The sequence below is a fragment of the Zingiber officinale genome, chromosome 6B (genome assembly GCF_018446385.1).
Source record: "Zingiber officinale cultivar Zhangliang chromosome 6B, Zo_v1.1, whole genome shotgun sequence".
NCBI lineage: Eukaryota > Viridiplantae > Streptophyta > Magnoliopsida > Zingiberales > Zingiberaceae > Zingiber > Zingiber officinale.
This window is the reverse complement of record NC_055996.1, coordinates 133364617-133387530: the sequence shown is the minus strand read 5'-3', so window position 1 is coordinate 133387530 and position 22914 is coordinate 133364617. Positions and strand designations below refer to the sequence as shown.

At 40.2% G+C, this 22914-nt stretch overlaps 3 protein-coding genes and 1 pseudogene across 3 annotated transcripts; 1 reads left to right on the top strand and 3 right to left on the bottom strand.

Annotated features, from left to right (window-relative positions):
* Positions 1–12832: 12832 nt before the first annotated feature.
* LOC121991565 (protein FAR1-RELATED SEQUENCE 5-like) lies at positions 12833–14424 on the bottom strand. Its single transcript, XM_042545555.1, has 3 exons — positions 14304–14424; positions 12916–14188; positions 12833–12854 (listed from the first exon to the last, which is right to left on the bottom strand). Exons 1-3 carry the CDS (start codon positions 14422–14424, stop codon positions 12833–12835), a joined length of 1416 nt encoding a protein of 471 aa, XP_042401489.1.
* Positions 14425–18118: 3694 nt separating this feature from the next.
* On the bottom strand, positions 18119–18262 carry LOC121993284 (annotated as a pseudogene).
* A 900-nt stretch (positions 18263–19162) lies between these two features.
* On the top strand, positions 19163–20729 carry LOC121989622 (anthocyanidin 3-O-glucosyltransferase 2-like). Its single transcript, XM_042543769.1, has one exon. The coding sequence runs from the start codon at positions 19190–19192 to the stop codon at positions 20600–20602; it is 1413 nt and encodes a 470-aa protein (XP_042399703.1). The 5' UTR covers positions 19163–19189; the 3' UTR covers positions 20603–20729.
* Positions 20705–22590, bottom strand: LOC121989623 (autophagy-related protein 8C-like). Its single transcript, XM_042543770.1, has 6 exons — positions 22414–22590; positions 22275–22322; positions 21587–21642; positions 21448–21500; positions 21088–21206; positions 20705–21009 (listed from the first exon to the last, which is right to left on the bottom strand). Exons 2-6 carry the CDS (start codon positions 22309–22311, stop codon positions 20915–20917), a joined length of 360 nt encoding a protein of 119 aa, XP_042399704.1. The 5' UTR covers positions 22312–22322; positions 22414–22590; the 3' UTR covers positions 20705–20914.
* Between the last annotated feature and the right edge of the window lie 324 nt (positions 22591–22914).

The window sequence follows — 22914 nt, the reverse complement described above, 5'->3', positions numbered from 1 at the left end:
TGTGCGGCGTGGCGCCTCGGTACAAGTGCCAATCATGGGAACCATAGAAGGGATGGATGGCATCAGCAAGGGGCAAGGGGATTATGGTAACCATTGGATCGTCCTAAAATGTTGTACATAGGTTATCTTGTCTAGAAAATGTGGATCAAAGGGCCACGTGGTGGCAAGGGAATGGAAGCCTTTATGACATGGGGAACAGGAGATGCTACAACAACCCTCACCCGGACAAGTGGGGTGGCTCTGGAATCACTATAGCTCATGACCGAGTGAGCGGTTGACATTGACACAGGGGAACTTGCTCATAAAAATAGAGTAACCAATATTCATAATAAGTCACGTCCAGGGGGAACGATCCTCTCCTACAATGATACCTGTCTGGGTAGATAGATCGGCCAGGCATCCACCAATTGGTCAGGCACTTAGCCTATCACTTTGTTGTAAAAGAGGAAATGTCAAAAAGTCCTAGATAAGCCTAATGGATATCCAAGTTACACAGCTCACTGACAGCATATCCACTCACACAACATTCACAATAACCATAGTTCCAAAGTTCAAAAGAGGGTTTAAGACATTACGTCGTTGTTTAAACAAGAGGAGATAGTTACAAGATGCTCCAAGCTACTCAAAAACAGGAAAAGCTTCTTCGGGGAGCTCATTAAGCAGGCGGGTATGATCCAAAAAGTCTTTGGGAGGGATTGATCGTAGCAGGCCCTTTTCTTGTAGCTGTACCAGAGCCTCTTCACCGCCATAGCAGAGCATCTAGTTGATGAGATGACCTACCTTAACCCCAAAGTCCTTGGAAGCTAAGAAGGAAGTCTTGTGAGCTATAAGGCGAAAGTCTTCCCTCGCCAGATACTCCTTCAGCTCTTCCTGGACCTTGTACAGATCAGATCATGCCCCAGTTAGCTCCTGGCATGTGGTCGTTGCCTCAGTCTTTGCCGCTGAAAGCCCGCCCACAAAGACTTAATGGTGGCCTGAGCCACATCCATTTATTTCTGAAGGACAGCTTCCCGATTGACGTCGGCAGATAGTTCATTCATTTTAACAGCCAGGTCTACCCGTAGGGAGGCATGAGCCACTTGGAGGTACTATAGTTACGAGGAGAGGTTCACAGCCTATGTGCCCTTTGCCTCCAACTCGGCCAGGATTTTAACGCGCCTTAGGCCCTCAGACTTGAGTTTAGCCGTGTTTGTTTGTAAGGTGGCCTCCAGTGACTTCACCTTGTCAGACTTGACACGAGTCAGGTCTCGGGCGATTCGAGTTTGTTCTTCCGTCGTTTGCAGGTGAGACTGTAGTAAACTATCTGGGGTGGTTAGATAAAAAAAATTCGACCCGTAGTAGCAGGAGACGCCAATTCCTAAATATAAGCCCTCAGAGACTCATTTTCCTGGTGTAGACCGGCCACAAACTGGGAGATGCTCAGCTCCATGACACAGGTCTGCAGAAAAGGCATGATTATCAACGGTCCGAGGATATAAAGAGGGAACAGATAAGACTTACCGATACCATCTGTTGGACAAGTCCAACTGAGGGCATTCCAATATCTGGGTGGTCGTGTTCTTCCACAAGTCGGCCAGGGCACCATGCAGCTGTATCTAAACGCAGTTGGGGGAAGAACTGGAAGAAGGGGTCGGGCCCAACACTTGGAGGGGGAGTAGTAGAAAAGAAGTGAATGCATACCGCCCCTTGGAGCGATCAAGAGTGTGAAGAGGGAGCAGGAGACTCTGAAGGTGGCTGTGCAGAAGACATGGGAGGCAGAGATGGTGTAGAACTCGCGAGTTGATCCCTCGATCGAGAGGGTTTCTATTCCTTGGCCCGGAGGAGGGGAAGAGAGGAGGCCACAGCCTCTGAGGAAGCTGGAGTGCTCACCCGGGAAGGAGTCTTTGCCTGGGCAAGCACCCGCATCAAAGGTGGTCTCTTGGGGGAAGATTAGACAGAAGGAGTAACACGTCGCCTCTTGTGCTGAAGTTGCAATGGGCACTCAGAGGTTGGAGAAAAAGTCTTCTCACTAACAACAACAGCAGCGGGAGGTTCCACCATAGGGTGAGATTCATCTTTGAGGGTCTCAAGTTCTCCCGTCTGATGGGAGGAGGCTCTTGCCGAGGCGCTAGCTTGAGGAACCTCCTGGCCATACATAATCTCTTGCGCACGCTTCTGTAAAATGTCACTGGACATCGTGGAAGAGTCATAGACAAAAGCTCTAAACATGATGACTTCTACAAGTAAAAGAAGATACCTCAGTTAGTGAAGATATGAGAGAAGAGTTGTTTGATCTTACCAAAAGGTGCAGCCAGGGACATTCGGATAGGACTCAGCCCAAAGGTATATAGCACGCTCTCCCGTAGCAAGGAAGGAAGTTGGAGCTACAGTAAAGCAATCGGGGGCATGTTGATGGTCGCTTAACTCAGAGGAGGAGGGAAGACCTGAGCGCCACTCAATGGGCCAAGCTACAGACTTGGGTAGCTATACATAGAAAAAGCGGGACTTCCAGCATTTGTTAGAGTAGGGCATGCTCGTAAAGAATGTACGCCTGGGTCAAGACTGCACAATGAAAACACCGGACTCCTATCATTTGAGGGAGAAAAAGTGATGAAAAAGATGAGAGGTTAAAGGAATGTCATACAGGCGACATAGAACAACCATCCTGCACATAGCACAGAAGGTATTGGGAGCAAACTGAGACAAGAGGATATAAAAATATTGACTCAACTCGGAAAAGACAAGAGGGATGGGGAATCGCGGGCCACCAAAAAGTTGGTCTTTGAATAAAGTAACATGACAAGGATGGTTGGCAGGCCTAGGAATGTGAAGGCTGAGGCATCCGAGAGCTTCAAGCTAGATTGTACTAACTTAAGGTCATTCCTATTGAAATCAGAATAGAAAAAGGCATTTTAGGGGACTAGAGTTTCTTGGGCCATAATAGAAAAATGCAGGAGCAAGTGAAAAAGGAAAATGAACACTTACAAAGGAAGTGCACGAAGGTTAACACAAATAAGCAAAAAAAAATGGAGAAGGAAGTCTGGAGAAGGAGAAGCATCGATGAACAGCCGCTCAATGCCTTTAGGATTTTTAATCTAAAACCACCAAGTGACATAGGGAAGTGAGCCAGACAATCAAAATGTCACTGTGAAAGATAGTCGTCGGATCGAAAGAAAGGGAGCACTATCGAGTCTCATACAGAAAGCATGCGTCAGTCGTCGTATTAAAAGGAGTCAGTTAAACACGTGTCAACTTCCTATGAAATGACATTTATGATGGAAGAGACAATAAAATCATGAGATTGATACGTGATTATGGGCACCATACCTCGAGGACCGACAATTCCATGTGACTGCATTGGGAAAAGGAGTAGGTGTGGCATAAAAAGTTAGTCAGGATCTGGCGCCTCATCCAACATCGGAACAAGAGTGAGATTCAAATTTAGCCAAAAGCTCGTTAGGCGGTGGAAATCATGCTCATCTGATTCCCTAAGGGTCACGGAGGTCGGGTCTATGGGCATGTTTTCTTTTAGCAGAACAACCTCTCGGTCGAGCTCCAGACTCTCGCCCCAGTGCAAATTATAAGTGAGCACAGCTCTCATGACTAACGACCTTTCGGTCGGGCTCCAGACTCTCGCCCCAGTGCGAGTTATAAGCCAGCACGGCTCTTGCAACCAACGACCTCTTGGTTGGGCTCCAGACTCTCGCCCCATTGCGAGTTATAAGCGAGTATAGCTCTTGCGACCAACGACCTTTCTGTCGGGCTCCATACTCTCGCCCCAGCGCGTGTTATAACCGAGCACGGCTCTCGTAACTACTTGTTAATAAACTGAGTGCTTTCCCTGATGCGATACCCTCCTCAATCAACACCTCGCTCTACCCATACCTCACTCTTCAACATAGCTGGCGTTTGTTTTGCTCCCATATGCTCAAACATCGTCGGTGTCACATGGCTAATAACAGTACTGGAGCAGCGATACGAGGAGAGCTCAGCAAGCTATTTCTGTACTCAAGGAGGATTCAGCCTTTGCAAAGAGAGTCAGTCATACCCAAGTCCCTTGTATGCAAGCTGAGTCATAAGCGGCCCAAGGTCTAGTCAGTCGGACTTGAGCCTCCTTCGACTAGACTTGGAGGGAAGGTTTGTGATACCGTGCGTAAATGAGGGGCTCAATAAGGCTAGAAAGTCAATAGTTGAGAGCACGTGGTAGTCAATAGTTAAGAGAACATGGCAGTCAATGGTCAAGAGGACGTGACAGTTAACAGTCAAGGGAAAACGGGAGTTAGGCCTCCTCACGTCACCATCTGTATAATTCTCGATCGGTCACAGGCAGGGCGGGTCCTCGGGTATAAGCCCTAGGACGAGGTTTGGACTAGCTCCTGGCTTGCTCCTTACTGATCGGATCTCCCTAGCCTAGGCTTTACATATGGCCCTGGCACCTTTACCAGACAGCCCCCGACTGGCTCTTCAACAGTCAAGTCATGAAGGTTGGGTCCCTGGTCACAGTCTCAGATGAGCCTTGGCTGATTTGGCATAGTTTATCCTCTTCATTAAGGCTCAGTCCTTACAACACATCTGAGCAATCATCTCGAGCTATCTACAGTTGAGCCCGGGCAGGACGGATAACGCTAAGCGACAACAGTGTCAGAGAATCATAACCTCTTGTCAGAGAATAACTGTCATGTTCTGCCACACACTGAGAGTGGAACCTTCCTCCTACCAATGGGAGGCCGCCGGACATCCTCTCTCACCTGACACGCTTTGACACCCGACATTCTCTGGCAGCGTTCAGGCTCAAAAGGCAGGCAGAGTCGTATAGAAAGGGAGGTCCTCTTCATTGGTCAGGTATGCGCACATACACACGCATCTTCAACAGTTCTTTTTTTCTTCCTTTGTACACTGCTTTATCGGGGAAAAAGGACTTGACTTGAGCGTCGGAGGACCTGCGTCGGTGACATTTTCCTTGGTTTCTGGTCTCTAACGCTCCGTGTGCTTGTCTGAGTGTGTGTAGGATCCAAGTACCACCGATTCCGTTACTGCAGATCTTTGGTTCCATGTGGGGATTTAAGTTTTCGACGTACAAATATAGGGCCTGTCAAATTTACCTCTCCGTCAACATCGATGACACCTTCATTGATTTTCGTCTGATTCAGATTCCAGATAGGATCATATACACAATTTACTCTTATTATTTTTATCCTAATGAATGATGGCACTCTGTTCATCATCCTAATAACTAGAAAAGTGTAGGAATACAAACATAGAGAATCCAGTTCAACATAGAGATTCAAGATAACTACACAACTGTATGAATATAAACAAAAAGAACGCAAAAAAACGAAGAAAAACAGATGAAGTGGATTACAAATATAAGATATCGCAAATATATCTGTCTCAGATATTGTCGACGACAAGAACACGTACTTTTTTCAGTCCGTTAGATCAGCCTCTAGAACAAAAGTCAACTTGTCGATCCCTTCTCATGTAGGGAAGAAACTCCTTTATGAGGATCAACAAGATACGCTATACAATTTGGAATCATGATTCTCCAAATCTGACAAATGTCCTATTTTAACTAAACGCAACACTAAGCATCAATCAATATAATCTTAATATTCCATGAGTCACCTAAATCCCAATTTCTCCAAATCTGACTTATCTCTTTGCAAATTATTTCTGCTTGATATATTTACTTAACCTTGCATTCTTAATCTTGACTATATGCCTTGACTTAAGCTTTTATGTCGTCTTTACATATTAACCTATTTTGATGTATATAAAAGTGGGAGAGATAAAAATAAGGGTTAAAGTCAAGAAAATTTAAATTGAAAAATTTATCTTTAACTTCACAATTTAAACAAGTCCTATATGATTAGAGGGGAAAGTTATATGTCAAATTAATATATTCATGTAGGACCATTATATTTATTTTATACATTGAATATAAAATTCTGAACTTATCTTTTGATTATTATTTACTAATTTTAATTTAATTTTCATACTCTTAAGAAAAAGGAAAAATTGTTAGTACTAAAAGTATAACATTTAATCCAATGTTTTGAATTATAACTAAGGTTAAAGTTATGTTTGTTGTGATCAAACGAGTTATGTCAAGTGTGCAAGAGTAGCTTATTTGACAAATGGTAACATCCTAGTTAGAAACCAAACAACGATAAAGTCCTAGTGAAGCCAGGTAAGGTGAAATCTTAGTTGGGAACCAATCAGTGACTAAATCCTACTAGAACTAGGTAACGGCAGATTGATTGAGAAGCAAACATAAGCTAAGTCTTAGTTGAAACCAAGTAAGAAAATCCTAGCTAGGAATTAGATGAATCAAGTCCAAGTGGAGCCAGTTGGGAGCTGAAGGCTTGACAAATAAGTTCAACTGTAGTAAGTTGAGAGCTGAAGACTTGGTAGATAAGTCCAAGTGGAATCAATTAGGAGTTATAGCTTGACACCTTGACCAAAAGTAAGTGTGAGTAATTTTACATTTTCTATCATACTCATTACATATAACAATTGTAGAGAAGTAAATTTCGGCAGTTCAAGGTGGCCAGAGGGAGTCTAGGCGATTGACTAGTGATAGCTCTTGATGAGGGAAATCGAAGAGTTCAGGCAACCATTTTTGAGTCGAGGTGACTGGAGCATACGGGTGACCAGAGCAGCTTCTAAGCAACCAAGAAATAATATTATCTAGCGATTCAAGTGAGCTGGGTCAAGATCAGATTGACCCCTCTCTAGGCGACTAGAGGGCAATCGAGCCACCAGAGAATACGGTTAACATTATCTATCGGACATATGTTGCATCCATGTCAACATCATTCAGACGACCAGGGAGCTTCCAATTGACCGGAGGATATCATGTCAACAACAGACATAGACTATATAAAAGGCCTCAAGGCAGAGCTTGAAAATCATCAATTCACTCAATCTCTTATTCATTCTCATTCTTTAATGCTCTCTTGCTCTCCGTGTTACGATACGTTGCAACCTTGCACTTCAATTTTGATCGACAACACCTAACGCAACTTTTCATTATTTCTTATGTTGCTATATATCTGTTTTTATTTGAGCTTAATTTTTAGATTTTATTTCTATAAGGTTTCTTTATCTTTCTAAAGGCTTTTTGGAAAGGAAAAATTAAGAAATAAAAATCACTTTATTTTAATTATCTTGCATGTCTGATTTATACTAGTTAACTGCTAAACCATTCTTGTATATTTGTATTAACTTGTTTTACTTGATCAAATCTCTATTAGTTAAATTATTTCCATTGTGCAACTCTATTTATTTTATTATTGATCAATTTATTAAGTTTGTAAAATTTGTAATGCTTTTCACCCCTCTACCGTCGAGGCAGAAGTCAGGTCAACTAGTTAAAAGTCAAGCAGAGGTAGCAATCAAAGTTGTTCATCCGACTCCTTGGACTTGGTTCACAAGAATTCTTTGATTCGATTAATTCGACTCCTCCGATTCAATCCACCGGACTTCTCCAACTCGGCTAATCGATTCTTTCAACTCGGTTCATCTGATTCCTCCGACCCAACTCGATTCAAAGGATTTTTCTAACTCAGATAACTAATTCCTTCAACTCGGTTCATCCGACTCAATCCATCAGACTTCTCTAGCTCGGACAACTGATTCCTTCAGCTCTGTCATTCGACTTCTCCAACTCAATTCACCGAACTTCTCTAGCTCAGATAACTGATTCCTTTAGCTTGGTCATTCGACCTCTTTGACTCAGTTCACTAGAGTCTTTCAGATCAACCACCCTCAGGGGAAATCTATATCCTACATAGCTTACGCATAGTTTTCTAGAAGAACGTGGGTACCATACCCTTTTTTTTTATGAAAGGGAAATAGAATATCATAAAAAAAAACGCATATAGGCCAATGGTAAGATCGGTCTCAATCACGTCACGTCTAAACAACTTCAGATCGATGTGGGTACTCATCTTACCGTCTAGCGATTAGTGTCATACCCGAGGGCAGAGCACCGATCACATGGGTTGGTATATGCACAGATACACCAACCTACGTACTATTAGCACATCTCAAACCTAACATGAATACACACATCATCACAGTCACATATCTCTCACATCGATCTCACACATCCATGTGCTCTACCATCATACATGCAATCACAAAAGTAAGGGTGTTGACCTCACGGGTCATCCGAGATGGTAAATGGTGGATTGCTTGCCACTTGAGAATGTAGGGTTGAACCGTAGGGTTATCAGGGCGTAAATCTCCGGACTCTGTACACCTCACCCCACCACCACTTACCCTCTTGGCTATCGTGCTTTACCTCCCTCTTGATGGTCTGGGGTCGGGTGCGGCGGGGGCGCTGGGGGCAAGCGATTTGCCTTTTGCCACAGAAGTAAGGGCGTCTCATCATCATCGTGCCACCTCGTCCCAACAACCTCCCATATCTCCGGCCACCCTCAACCAATCCAACAGCGATCCTCAAGTGCCAAGCTCAAGATGGAGGTTCCAATTGTGCCCAACCTATCATCCACCACCTGTCCTTTCTGTTCAGCTAAATTCCGGCCAGTTGGCCGGAGCTCCGGCCACCCCCTGGATGGATCAGTCCTCCATCAGCAATGGCAGCAGCATTCTGTGGTTGGCTTCCCTCAAGTCGGCTGATTTTCTGCTTCCGGCAGAAGCTGCTCATGCCTCCTTCCTCCATATGTGCTCTGTGGCCAACAGAAGCTTCTTGCGTGAATGACTGAGCGAAGGGGGCTCCTTGACTTCCCAATTGCTGCGCCGGCCATGTGGAGGAAGCTACCTGCTGGAGTTCGCCGGAGTTGGATGCATGCCGCTGATTTGGAGCTTTACAAAGTGCACAGTAGCTTTGACGTGCAGGGACCGCCGAATCGATCAAGCACCCACGTCAATCGATTCCAATGTGATGAACAATAACTTTGACGCGCACAATGATCGCATGCTGCCCAATCGATTCGCATGTAACACTGATCGATTACTCTGTGGAATCGATTAAAGAATCGATCAACACCTGGATGAACAGTGGTTTTGATGAACGATCTCCTCTCTGCTTCAATCAACTCTGTCTCCTCCTCTGCTACAATCAATTCTGCCATCTCTTCCTTGCTATTTCAAATTTTGAATTTCAATTTGAAAGTCAAACTTCCATTTCAATCCAATCTGACGTATCTTCTTTGAAAATTCAAATTTGAATTTTGAATTTCGCATTGAGAGTCAAACTTCCAATGCAAATCCAATTTGCCGCTTCTTCCGTGCGTTTCAAATTTTGAAAGTTGGAAACTCCCTCCCAAGCGGTGTCACCCTTCTCCCAAGCGAGTCCAGATCCTCTGCGCCCGCCTCCCGTGCGCCCTCTGCGCCCGTCGCTACGCGACAAAAAACCCACGCGCTAAGCACGTGCGTTTCTCCGCTCCAGTAATAAAACCCAACTCCAACGCACACATATCGCTTCCTGCTGATCGGTCTGTTGACCGATCAGCAAGAATGCTGATCGGTCAGCAGACCGATCAGCAGGAATGTTGATCGGTCTTGTTGACCGATCAGCATTCCAGCAGGAAGATACTAATGTTTGCTTTATTAACTTTTTTTAATTTTTTTTTTTTAAAAAAAATAAAATAATAAATAAAAACGTTTCTAATACATATAATAATTATACAAGTCCAATATACTTCGATCCATATTAATCCTAATAAAAAATAGTAAATATTAATGTTATATTTTTGTAATATTAGGAATGTTATATTTTTGTAATATTAGGATAATTAGCAGGCATTAACGATCAGTCTGCTAATCGGTCTGTGGACCGATCAGCCTTCTGTGGATCGGTCCACAGACCGATCCCCCTATCCTTCCGTTGCCTCCGTTGCCTGCTGTGGATCGGTCCACAGACCGATCAGTAACTTCTCGGTGGTTACTGATCGGTTACTGATCGGTCTGTAGACCGATCAGTAATTCTCGATGGTTACTGATCGATCTGGTGACCGATCAGATAACCACCTGGCTTTGAGTTCACAATATGTTTCTGAACTAAACTTTCAATATGATGGGTGACGTGATGAGGAACTAAAGTGTGAGCATGTTGAACAGATGCCATAATGTTTTGTGGATAGTTTTAACAAAACATAATAGTTCAAGTTAACAGTTTACTTATGCTCAATATAAGATTCATGGGCATCATTCCACAAAATTTAGGAAACATGGGCTGTGGTAGAATTGATCGAAGATAGGGGTCAATTCGAATCACTGAAAGTGTTACACCATTTTCAAAATAAATCTTATGTCAAACACAGTAATATTTTTGCCATTAAAATCTTGGAAACTGAACAAAGCTGAAGGAGAAAAGCAAGAGCATAGCGTACAACAAATTATGCACCTTTAGTAAGTAGTTTACACAGCACATAATAGATGATACAAAGTCGCGAAGTTCCTCATAGCAAGCAACCACAGTTCAGCAACCACCACCTGTGACACCGGGGGTTGCCTCTTCAAAGGAATCAAGTTTCTTGGCCGTGCCCTTTTCCAGCAAGTAGTGTCTCTCAATTTCGGGCATTGCCAACATGATGGCACGCATCCGGATATTCATTTCATCAACCTTTTCAATCAAAGCATCGTTGGTGAACATGCCACTCAAGACACATGTAATTGTCCTCCAGCTTTCCAGTATTGGCAAGACTATGATTAAGGCGGAGGCAATAGAACCCCAGGCGACGACAATGATTGCCCAAAATGTGAAGTAACCCAAGCTGAACTTTCCTACACAAGATAGAAATAATATTGAACAGACAATATACTTACATCAAATAGATTTTTAACACGAATGACAAGTACTTTGTGTTCATTGTAAAGGATCGTCAATAATATTAATGAAACTCAAAACACAAAACTGTATGACTTGAATCAAGGAACTAGCGATTACTAAACATCACCAAAAGGAATTGTATAATAAGAACTAATATTTTCAACAAAAAAAATCCAATTGAATTGAGAAATTTGTTTATATATGGAAGGAAACAATCTGTGCAGTTTAGCATATACCTACATAATACATGTAGCATTTCTAACTAAGGCAGTTAATTTGAGGTGTACCAAATTCCTGCTACATAAGCAATCTTACACTGTAACAAAAGATCGAGAGGTACCTACAGAAGAAGAGGTACCATGTTTTTCCTATTTGTTCAAGAGGTACCATGTTTTTCCTTTCGATGCCCGTGTTGTCCGCCTGTATTCAGAATATGCCCACATGTAAACATCATGTCACCTATAAACTTGATATGTGAATATTGGTAATAAAAAATGAGACTCACCGTGGTGTGGAGCTGATGTACCAGGATACTCAAAGAGTGGATATCCAGAAGGTGGATAACCAACTGGGGGATATCCCGAAGGTTGATAACCAACTGGAGGATATCCGAAAGGTGGATATCCAGATGCGGGATATCTTGACGGTGGATATCCAGTAGGTGGATGTCCTGGAGGAAAAAATCTGGCAGGCGATATCCAACAGGTGGTATCCAGCGAGTGGTATCCAGTAGGTGGATATCTTCGCTGTAAAAGGGGAGGGGGGGAATATAACTATGTGAGAAGTAGAGAGTAGGCAAAGCAATAATAAGCAGATTAGGCAAGACAATAATACTCATGATGTATTGTAATAAACACATAATGTAAATGTCAAACTATCATAATAAAATATGATAGCAGGTGGTATTCATCTTACTTGTTCTTCGTTTAATCTGTTGTCCAAAGCTGAGATAGCAGTCTGAAATTTTGAAGTTGAGGAAGTCACCTGATAATAATCACTAACAAAGTTAGCCTGAGATAGTTGCCTAAATTTATTAATAAATATTTAATTTTGGAATGTTAAAAAATAAGTAAACCTGAGATAATTGTGTTGGCAAAAGTGGTGGAAATTGATCTTCTATATTGGGATCTTCTATACCCTATTAAAAAAATAAAATTATTTAATTCTATATGCTTTTTAAATGTAACATCAAACAAAAAAAATCTAATATTAGTAAGAATGAAACCTGAACAATTGTTGGAGTTTGGTTAGTTTTGCTTGCCCCTTTCTTTTTTCTAGAAATTTGTTCTATGCCTCTTTTCAACCTCTTGCCTGAAACTGTTTTCTTCTTAGGTTTAATTCCTTTGACTGTAAGATCGTTTCCTTTGCCAATTTGATACTCTGTTTCATTCAAATTTCTTGTTGTGTCATCTAGAGATTGAACCAACTGACTAGCTTCTTGGCTAAGATTTGATTGATGCACAATTGATTCATTAACTTGTAATTTTTCATCAACCATCTTACATAAGCTCAACATAGCATTTTTAACAACCATGTGGGTGTCATCCCTTTCTGCTGCTTTGGTAACCAATTGAACAGATAACCCACACAAATCTCTATATCGCATATTGTGAAGAATTTTTGGATCCAAACTATCTTTGTTCACAATTGTATCATTACCTTCAAAGTATCCACCTTTTGCATTTCTTGTCCATCTTTTCAAAATATACTCATTTGGGATCTTCATAATATTTTTCATAGAAAATATTCTCAAAATATGAGAACATAAAATCCCAGCAAATTCATATTTTCTACAACTACAACTGCACTGAATTTTTTCAGAAGATGAATAGAGTGTAACTATATGATGGTGCTTCTTTTTGTGCGAAGTAACTTTGTATGTTGCATGTGATCCAACAATCTCACAAATTTCTACAATAGAATCATGAGATTTATACCATTCTTTTTCAAAACACTTGAATGCCTCAGGAGTATAAGTATAACTAGCATGTTTTAATATTTCAACCGGATACAATAAACATGGAACACTTGAATTGGATCTAAAATCTGCTTTTAACTCTTCATATCGACGATCCTGAAGCAATCTTTCGAAGTGATTGAAAAACTCTAAAAACTTATGCTGATAAGTGACATACCTTTTCAAAATGCTATTCATGCTCTCACTTCTTTGGGTTGTAGTCATATCCGCACAAAATATTTGTCTTCCATATACTAACGCCCATTTTTCCTTTATGCTAAACAAACGTCTCAACGAATCATTATCTTCAAGTGCATACTTAGTCAACATCAAGTTCCAAGTAGAAAGAAAGTCTTCCTCTTCATCAAAATCATATATACAAGAGGCAAAATCTTTAGCAAACTCTTTGAATTGAGAAAAAACTCCACTCAAATATATTGCGGCATTTTGATAAATGTGCCAAATGCATAAACGATGATGTGTTTCAGGCCATCTGGAAGCTAAAGCCTTTGCCATTGCAGCATCTTGATCTGTAAGAATAGTTGTTGGTTTTTTCTCAGACATAGCTTTAGTGAAGGTATCAAACAACCATTCAAATGACAAAGTAGTTTCATCATATAATAAAGCTGCACCAAAAATTATGGATTGCTTATGATGATTAACACCCACGAACAATGCAATTGGACGACCTTCATTGTTCTTCCTATAGGTTGTGTCAAAACAAACAACATCTCCAAAATTGCCATAATCAGCTCTCATCTTAGCATCAGACCAAAAAATGTTTGTGATCAAATCATCTTCATCAACTTGAATAGCATTAAAAAAATTTGGATCATCACATTGCATTTTCTGCAAATATTCTAGAACACCTCCTGTATCCCCCACTCTCATATTTCTTGTTCTTTTAGATCGCAAGTAGTTCTTATAGTCTTCAGGAATAAACCCTAAATTCTCCCTCCCACCTGTTTGTCTCATCATAAGATCATGAGATGCTTTTGGGGGGATTCCCACCTCACTTGCCATCTCAATTTGTATCGCTGCAGAAGAAGATATGTTCCTATGACATCTGTAGAGATGTGTTTTGTTTGGGCTTGAAAGATAATGATTATGCTCTTTAATGAAGTTCACCACACAAAACTTGTCATTATTTCGACAACTAATCCTCAGTTTAGCATCACAACCAAATCTTGTCTCAGCACGACTTTGCTTCACATAAATATCTCGTTTGTCCTTTCCCCTTTTTCCTTGTGCACTACAACAAAACGTCCTGTCAATTAATCTGCCCGAATTATCATTATGGGTTCTTGTCCTTCGTATGCCAAATCCAACTTGTTTAGCATATTTCAAATAAAAGTCATACGCTTCCTCATCTGTTTGAAATTTCATACCAATTTTTGGCACCAATTCATCTGTGCTTAATGGGGGGAAAATCTCTGTATCATCTTCATTGCCTTTAAAATTAATCAATTAATGCAAACAAATTAATTAACAATGCACATAGATAATCAAATTATGTAAAAAACGAAGTATATAAAGTTTAATATAACGCACTATGAATCTTATTACCTTCATCAGCCCTTTCTTCTATATTAACTTCATAATCACCACAGTCTTGGTTTGCTTCAGAATACTCTTCAATTGACTCATCAAAATTCAACCTACGACAACTCGTAGATTCGCCCTCCATGACTTAACAAGAACACCTTTCAGAGGATACTTCTGATCTGTTCTACAATCAGTATTAAGTAATATCAGTTTTATTATTAACAAATAGCAATGAACAACTTTCTAGGAAACTTAACATGTGAAAAAATGTCACAGAAAAATCCTGAAAATGTGCAAGCACTTCAAGCTGATCCAGAACAATGGACCATATACTGTAAAGTGTTGTGCTTTCAGTAATCACAACAGGTTTCATTCACAGAGCGCGAGGCTGCGCCCAATTAGCAAAAAAATTCAAGATTTGAAGCAGTAATTTACCATTAGTTCAACTTAAAATTTTAGGTTCCAGTTTGCATGAGCAAGTAAGATAAACAGAGAAATAATGAGGTTTCCTACTCCAACATAAGGATCAAGCATGTCCTTAGATACAAAACCAATATCTAGGATTTTAGTAACATGGTTGAGCACAAGATTTTTCTGTGACATTTACAAAATTAGAAATGATAAGGAAGTTATTGAAACATCAATGTAGCCACCCAAATATCAAGGCCAACTAAAATTCATAATTCGTTATGATGCAATCTTTGTTACCTCCGGGCGAAGAGGGCACACGGGGCAGCGGGCGCAGAGGGCGTAGAGGGAATCGGCGGAGAGCTAGGGTTCGCGAGGTCCTGCGGTCGTAGGGAGCTCCGTCTTCGGCTGGAGAAGCGAAGAGAGCTCCGTCGTCGGCTGGAGAAGCGAAGAGAGCTCCGTCGTCGGCTGGAGAAGAAGCGGAGAGGAGAAGCGGGCTTTTTCGGCGAGCTTTTTCAGCAGACTGATCGTTAATGCCTACTAATTATCCTAATATTACAAAAATATAACATTAGTATTTACTATTTTTTATTAGGATTAATATGGATCGAAGTATATTGGACTTGTATAATTATTATATGTATTAGAAACGTTTTTATTTATTATTTTATTTTTAAAAAGAAAAAAAATTAAAAAAAGTTAATAAAGCAAACATTAGTATCTTCCTGCTGGAATGCTGATCGGTCAACAGACCGATCAGCAGGAAGCGATATGTGTGCGTTGGAGCTGGGTTTTATTACTGGAGCGGAGAAACGCACGTGCTTAGCGCGTGGGTTTTTTGTCGCGTAGCGACGGGCGCAGAGGGCGCACGGGAGGCGGGCGCAGAGGATCTGGACTCCTCCCAAGTGCCCCCAAAGAAAAACTCACCTTTGACTCCAGCTGGCGCCGTCCTCAGCCCTCCGACCACAGGAAAATCCTGCTTCCGGCCAAACTTCCATAATCTGCCAGAAGAGTGGGCCAACCGCTTGGGCAACGTAAGTGCACAACTGTAAATATATATAAAGTCAACCGCTCCTGTGGGCACAAGTATGTGCACACTGAACCATCTAAACTCCGATCATTCTACGTGTCCATTGCTTTGGCATCCTTCTCCAGTTCCAATGTTAACTTGAGCGTCAGAGTGGCAATGTCGAGTCCAACCCTCAACATCCATTTTAACCTTTTGTTGAGTATTTGGAGGAACTTCATGAATCCCTTTGTCATCTGCATCCTTCTCTGTGATAATTACTCTTTATTGATTCATCATATTGCAATTTCAGACTGAAACAATATTCATTCCACTTTGTCATGGAATAGGAATCATCGTGAAATTAATTAAAAGAAATCAGAAAAAATATATGAAAAAATGAAATATGAGAATAATCATCTGGCATAAAACAGCTGAGAAAGTAAAGCATCAAATGAGACTTAGAGTAAAATAAATAAAAAGGAAGGAACTCCCACTTTAACGTGGATGCAACGAAAGAGCTCCCTCCTAGCCTCCATTAATTTTAAGGAAACTGCTCCGTGTTCATGGAGTCGCTTATTCATTCTTTTTTTATTAAATGTTTTTTATTTTTTGTTTAAAAAATATAAAAATATTTTAAAAAGTTAGGGAATGATTAATTTTTAGTCGTTGAACAATGACTAATTTTTAGTCATTGTTCAACAGTTAATTTTTATTTTTTTATTTAAAAAATTATTTACAAATATATATTCTCAATCTTTCATTCTCCCTATCATTTTCTTAATTCTCTACTTTTTTTCAATCATGAAAATATCTTGATTTATTTCAAATGACTGAAAATTCAGATTGATCTATGATCCACAAATTCTAGAAAAATGAATTGATGAAAGATGTGAAAGATATAGATGAACAAAGAATGTTCCGACTATATAAACAGCAAGAAACCGTGTGTCAAAGAGCTTAAAGTTGTTCTAGTAGAACATAGAGGAAAAGATATTTGAATCAGGATCATGAAGTCAGACATACTCATCTTTTCAATGATTATTTTTTAATGAGCCAATATATTCTGATGATATATTCTAACGTCGATTCTGAATGCAAAGAAGATTATTCCTTCCTATAGTTGGTGCCTTAAAAAATCATTTAGAATATTTTCAATAGAAAATCAATGCGATGGGAAAAAAAGGGTTATCACCATTTCAGAAATACACGACGGCTATCCGTTAATTGTCGTATGGAGTATTTGCTAATCATTATGATGAGTACCTATGACTTGCTGGAACAATTGTCATCCAATGTTTATTCAACTTCCGTCGATATGTTATTAAAGTGTTTAGGGTCTAATATTTGAAAAAACCTAATGTTGCTGATATTCAACACTTGCCTGAAATACATGAGCAAAGACATAACTTCCCTGGCATGTTGGGTAGTATTGTTTGTATGCAATAGTAATGGAAAAATTGTTCCGTCGCTTGAAAAAGGCAGTTTACATGGGGAGATCATAATGTCCTAACAATTGTGCTTGAAGCAATCGCATCTGCGGATTTATGGATATGACACGTCCTCTTTGGGGTTGCAGGATCACGTAATGATATCAACGTGCTTAACGAATCATCTATATTCAACAACGTCTTACAAGGAAATGCGCCTGAGGTTAATTTTACAATTAACAATGCACAATATACAAAAGAATACTATTTGACTGATGAGATATATCCAGATGGGCTACTTTCATCAAGAGCTTTCCATACCCCAAGATCCCAAGAGAAAAAATATTTAAGGAATGACAAGAGACGGAGAGAAAGGATGTCAAGCAAGCATTTAGGGTGTTCTAATTTTGATAAGTAATGATCAAAGGTCCAGGATAATTTTGGTAGAAGGATAATTTGAAGGATATTATATATACATGCATTATTTTACACAACATGAATATTAAGAATAAGAGAGATATAGTAGTCAATTGATCAGATAATGAAGGAGATCCTATCACAAATATTTTAAGGCTCCACCAAAGAATTTTAAAAATACCTATGGAGAAATTGAGAGCTACATGATAATCAACTACATTATCAATTTTGAGCCGACTTGGTTAAATATATCTAGACACGTTATGGTTGTGATCAATGAAAAAATTTAACTAACAATCGTGCACACACGCATTGTATGAGCTAGACCTCTTATACCAGATGGGTCAATGCAGCGAGAGATCTAAAGGAAGAATAATTGATCTATAGAAAATAATTTAAATTTTTTATTATTACCCCTACTTTTATTTTTTCGTAGGCTAAAACTAATATTTTTATAATTTTATACACCTCTAGGGTACTTATAAAAAATTGAGGTTGGGGTACTTATAAAAATTGAGGTGGGATAACTGCCCGACAAAAGCTTTATGGTTATACTTAATCGTCTATAAATTGGATAAGGGTATGCTAGACACATACAATAGTGCAATGCTAGGATGACACTCGAAAATCCCAACAGTAAACAATTATAATGGACTCCCTGTTATAAAAAATTAATTTAATATTATACTTGATCTTAGCAAAAAAATCAAGAAAAATATGTTTTTTAATATCGTCGACCTAAGTATTTATAGAAACTTCTCTGCTCATAGTGTTGCCTATTTTAAGATATGGGACTAAAAAAAACTCTAGATTTTTATTTGATTAATGAAAAAAAATTTTAATAATAAATAACAGCTTAATAAGAAAAAATCTAAATAATACGCTACCCCTGTGAAAATTATTAATAAATTTTTAAATTATTTTTAATATGAAAAAAGCGATAGTAATTTTATTTTATGTGCCATTGAAATTAATAAGTAAAGGATGTAAATTTTTAATAAAATAGTCAGATTACGATAGTACAAATATTTATATATTTTTAATAATTAATATAATTTATATTAATAATATATGAATTTAAATTTTATAAAAAATAATTATATATAATATAAAATTAAAAGAAGATATAAAAAATATTATATAAATAATTAATATAATTTTATATTAATAATATATGAATTTAAATTTTATAAAAAATAATTATATATAATATAAAATAAAAAGAAGATATAAAAAATATTATATAAATAATTAATATAATTTTGTATTAATAATATATGAATTTAAATTTTATAAAAAATAATTATATATAATATAAAATAAAAAGAAGATATAAAAAATATATATATCATAAAAAGTGTGCTACTTTTGACTTCGGTTAATTTTCTTGAGGACAGAGGATCACAATTTATGGATTAAAAGATAGATCATTACATCTATTGATTAACATGAATAGATCTATTAAATAAGTGAGATCTATTTTTATCTATCAATCTGTATCGTCCATCTCTAGATCATAAATTATGGTCCAGAAAATCCCGACTGTATTTTCTAAAAATATTTGTTAATTGCAAGTATTTTGAAAATACTTTTAGATAAGAAGAGTAGCATTTGCTATCAAACTTCCTGGAACACTCTGCAAGAACATGGCTCAAGCCAGAGTGGCGATCCTTCCGATCCCCTCCGCCGGCCACATCAAGTCCACGCTCGAGATGGCCAAACTCCTCCACCGCTACCACTTCTCCGTCACAGTCCTCGTCGTCCCTCTCCCCAACTATCCCGTCGGCGACTATATTGCCACCATCGCCGCCACCGGCCTCGACATCAACTTCTGGCATATCCAGCCCGTCGATCCGCCCAAGGGCGCCGACGGACCAGAGGATTTCATCACCGCCTACATGGAGAAGCAAAACCACCATATCAAATCCGCCCTCCATGACCTCTTGCGCTCCGACGACGCCCCTTTAGCCGCTTTAATCGTCGACTTATTTGCCACCGGAGCGATCGACGTCGCCGCCGAGCTCGGTGTCCCTTGCTATGTCCACTTCGCCTCCAACGCAGCCTTCCTCGCTCTTATGCTCTATCTCCCAACCCTCGAGGAGAAGTTCCCCGAGGAGTTCGAGGAGATGGAAGAAGAGGTGAGGGTACCGGGCGTGTGCCCCATCCCGCCGATCTCGATGCCGTCGCCCTTCATGAGGAAGAAGAGCGGGAGGTACACTTGCTTCGTCCACCATGGCCGGCGCTACTCCGAGCTTAAAGGCATCGTGGTCAACACATTCACGGATCTTGAGCCGGCGACGCTGCGGGCGCTGGAAGAGGGTCTCTGCGCGCCCGGCCGTCGGACACCGCCGGTGTACCCCGTCGGTCCGCTGATCGCGCGTGAGGACAGCGAGAAAAATCGGCAGCACGAGTGCGTCGTGTGGCTCGACGGGCAGCCGGCACGCTCGGTGGCGTTCCTCTGCTTCGGGAGCGGAGGCTGCTTCAACGCGGCGCAGGTGGGGGAGATAGCGGCGGGGCTGGAGCGTAGCGGGTGCCGGTTCTTGTGGGCGCTCCGGGTGGCGTCGGAGGAGGAGGTGTACGGTAGACGGAAGCCGGCGGATGCGAAGCTGGAGGAGGTGCTGCCGGAGGGATTTCTGGAGAGGACGAAGGCGAGGGGGATGGTATGGCCGTCGTGGGCGCCGCAAGTGGAGATACTAGCTCACCGGTCGGTGGGGGGATTCGTGACGCACTGCGGGTGGAACTCGTGCCTGGAGAGCCTGCAGTGCGGGGTCCCTCTCCTTGGCTGGCCGCTGTATGCGGAGCAGCATTCGAACGCCGTGGTGATGGAGGAGGAGATGGGGGTGGCGCTGCAGCTGAAGGTGGAGAGGGCGAATGGCAACTTTGTGAAAGCGGAGGAGTTGGAGAGGGGAGTGAGGGCGTTAATGGGGGAGAGCGAGGAAGGAAGGAGAGTGAGGGCGAAGGCCGAGGAGATGATGGCGGCGGCTAAGAAGGCATGGGAAGATGGTGGATCTTCCTTTGTAAACATGGAAGCCCTGGTGCACGCGCTGCTCGCCAAATGAAATGAGATGAGATTGAAGCTGCAAGAAGGGTTGTTGTTCCCTTAGACTCTAAGACCCAATAACCGCATATATGCATTGATAATGTATGTTTTCGAAATGTCCTCAAATAAAAAAGTGATGATCCATATCATTGAAGCAAATTAAACTAGAACAAATGTCGCCATTGTTACAGGGTTACATGTGACCGAGTTTCCAACTTGAGTTCATCTTTATGGAACAGAAACTTACACCAATATCAGAAATATATACACAATATGCTCTTATTATTTTCATCCTAATGAATGATGGCAGTCTGTTCGTCTTCCTTCGATCTCAGTAGCCACCGAATGTGTTCTCGCCACTGTACGTCATGTAAAGAAAACCATCCTCATCTTTGTGTTCCTCGTAGATGGCTGACATCATTGCAGCTGCAATGGAAGATTTATCCAATGAGCATAATGGAAAGTAGTAAACCTATAAGTTGAAGAAGGAATAGATTGTTTGACCTGTGGGAGGTAGTGTGTTCTTCACAAAAATGAAGATGGCCTTTTCTGGACTGAGCTTGATCCTCTTCCGAACGACATAAACGAATTGCCCAGCAGTCAAGTCCGCAGGAACCAGGTACCTACATTGTCATGACAATAATCAAACACCCTTGCGAATGGAACTTCAATATCATCTATGCACAGAGAAGTGAAATGAGCTGAAAGGAGAAGAAAAGGAACTATAATGAACTAGAAGGAGAAAAAAAGGAACTACATCGCCTAATCATCACAAATTTCAAATAGATGTAACACTTTTTTCTAAGGTTGAAGCTTTGAATAATGAAAGAACAATCACAGGTCTCGAAGTGAAATGAAAATTACTTCTTCTTATCAATGTCTGGTATATCAGTCCTTTCGGCCTTCTCGACAATTACCTACATGAGATAACAACGCCTTTGAGAGAGGTAGTACATATAGACTATATGATTCCAAATCTATAAAAAAAGTAAAGTTTTTTTACAGGAATTCTGTCAGGGTATTTCTCTCTGATGCGAGAAGCTTCAGCCTGCCTCCTTTCTGAAATTTGCATGAAGAATCCAGTTCAACATAGAGATTCAAGATAACTAGACAGCACTAGGAATGCCAACAAATAGAACACAAAAAAAGAAGAAGAAAAAATTGAAGTGCTAAATTGAAGTGGATTACAGATATAAGATATCGCAAATATATCAGTCTCAGATATTGTCGACAACGAGAACACATACTTTTTCAGTCCGTTAGTTAGAACAGCGTCTAGCACAAAAGTCAACTTGTCGATCCCTTCTCATATATGGAAGAAACTCCTTTATAAGAATCAACAAGATACGCTATACAATTTCGAATCATGATTTATCCAAATCTGACAAATGTCCTATTTTAACTAAACGCAACACTAAGTATCAATCAATATAATCTTAAAATTCCATGAGTCATCAAATATCCCAATTCTCCAGCAAACGAAACCCCTAGAAATCATGATCTACAACAAACCCCCAAATATTTCTCTCCTTTTTTTTTAATTTCAAAAAAGAAAAGAACAAATTTCCAAATCGATATACACAAGAAACCCTAGAATCTTAATCTTCAGGCCAAAAATCGCCAAACAAGTAAAAAAAAAAAAAAATCTTTCCCTTGCATGTACTAAAAAAGGGGAACGGAAAAGCACAAACCGAGGGGGTGCTCGAGCTTGAAGGAACTCTTCGCCATTGGGATTCCTCCTGCAATTGAGGAGGACAATCCAGATCACAACAATCAAAAAGGGCAGGTGAGAAAGCAAACGGAAGGAAGGAAGTAAACGGTACTAGATACCGATCGATCGAAGACGGAAGACGCGATTGGGACGCCGGGAGCCTTCAGGAACTGGATCAAGAGAAATTAAATAAAAACTGACGTAAGGATTTGGAAGGATATAAATAAAGGAATCAAATTGGATAGGATAACGATGGGCTTGGGGAACAAGCAATCAGATACCTCACGGCTCACGCCTTGAAGCCAAGCCTTCCAATTAAATAAGCGCATATTTTTGGGTAATACTAAATGGTCATAATCTGTCCAACTAGAATCAATACATATAAATATATATATGGGTATTTTAGTAATATCATATGTGTACATTAATTACATGCATATACATGCATACATTTTAATTAGAGGATAAAAAATTCTAGCTGACCAGATTTTGGCCAACAAAAATTACCGTTTTTTTATTATTCAAATTTTCTTAAAAATTATTATTATTATTTCTAAAATTTTAAAGATAAGACACGACATTTGCCATACCGCTTGTTTTTCTGTATTTTAAAATTTTAA

Coding starts and splice junctions, on each gene's coding strand:
- LOC121991565 (XM_042545555.1), bottom strand. CDS start 14,424: ATGGAGGGCGAATCTACGAGTTGTCGTAGGTTGAATTTTGATGAGTCA. Junction 14,189..14,303: donor AGAAGAAAGGGCTGATGAAG/GTAATAAGATTC, acceptor TTAATTTTAAAG/GCAATGAAGATGATACAGAG. Junction 12,855..12,915: donor ATGAATAGCATTTTGAAAAG/GTATGTCACTTA, acceptor AGATTGCTTCAG/GATCGTCGATATGAAGAGTT.
- LOC121989622 (XM_042543769.1), top strand. CDS start 19,190: ATGGCTCAAGCCAGAGTGGCGATCCTTCCGATCCCCTCCGCCGGCCAC.
- LOC121989623 (XM_042543770.1), bottom strand. CDS start 22,311: ATGGCGAAGAGTTCCTTCAAGCTCGAGCACCCCCTCG. Junction 21,501..21,586: donor AATACCCTGACAGAATTCCT/GTAAAAAAACTT, acceptor TATCTCATGTAG/GTAATTGTCGAGAAGGCCGA. Junction 21,207..21,447: donor CCAGACATTGATAAGAAGAA/GTAATTTTCATT, acceptor ATGACAATGTAG/GTACCTGGTTCCTGCGGACT.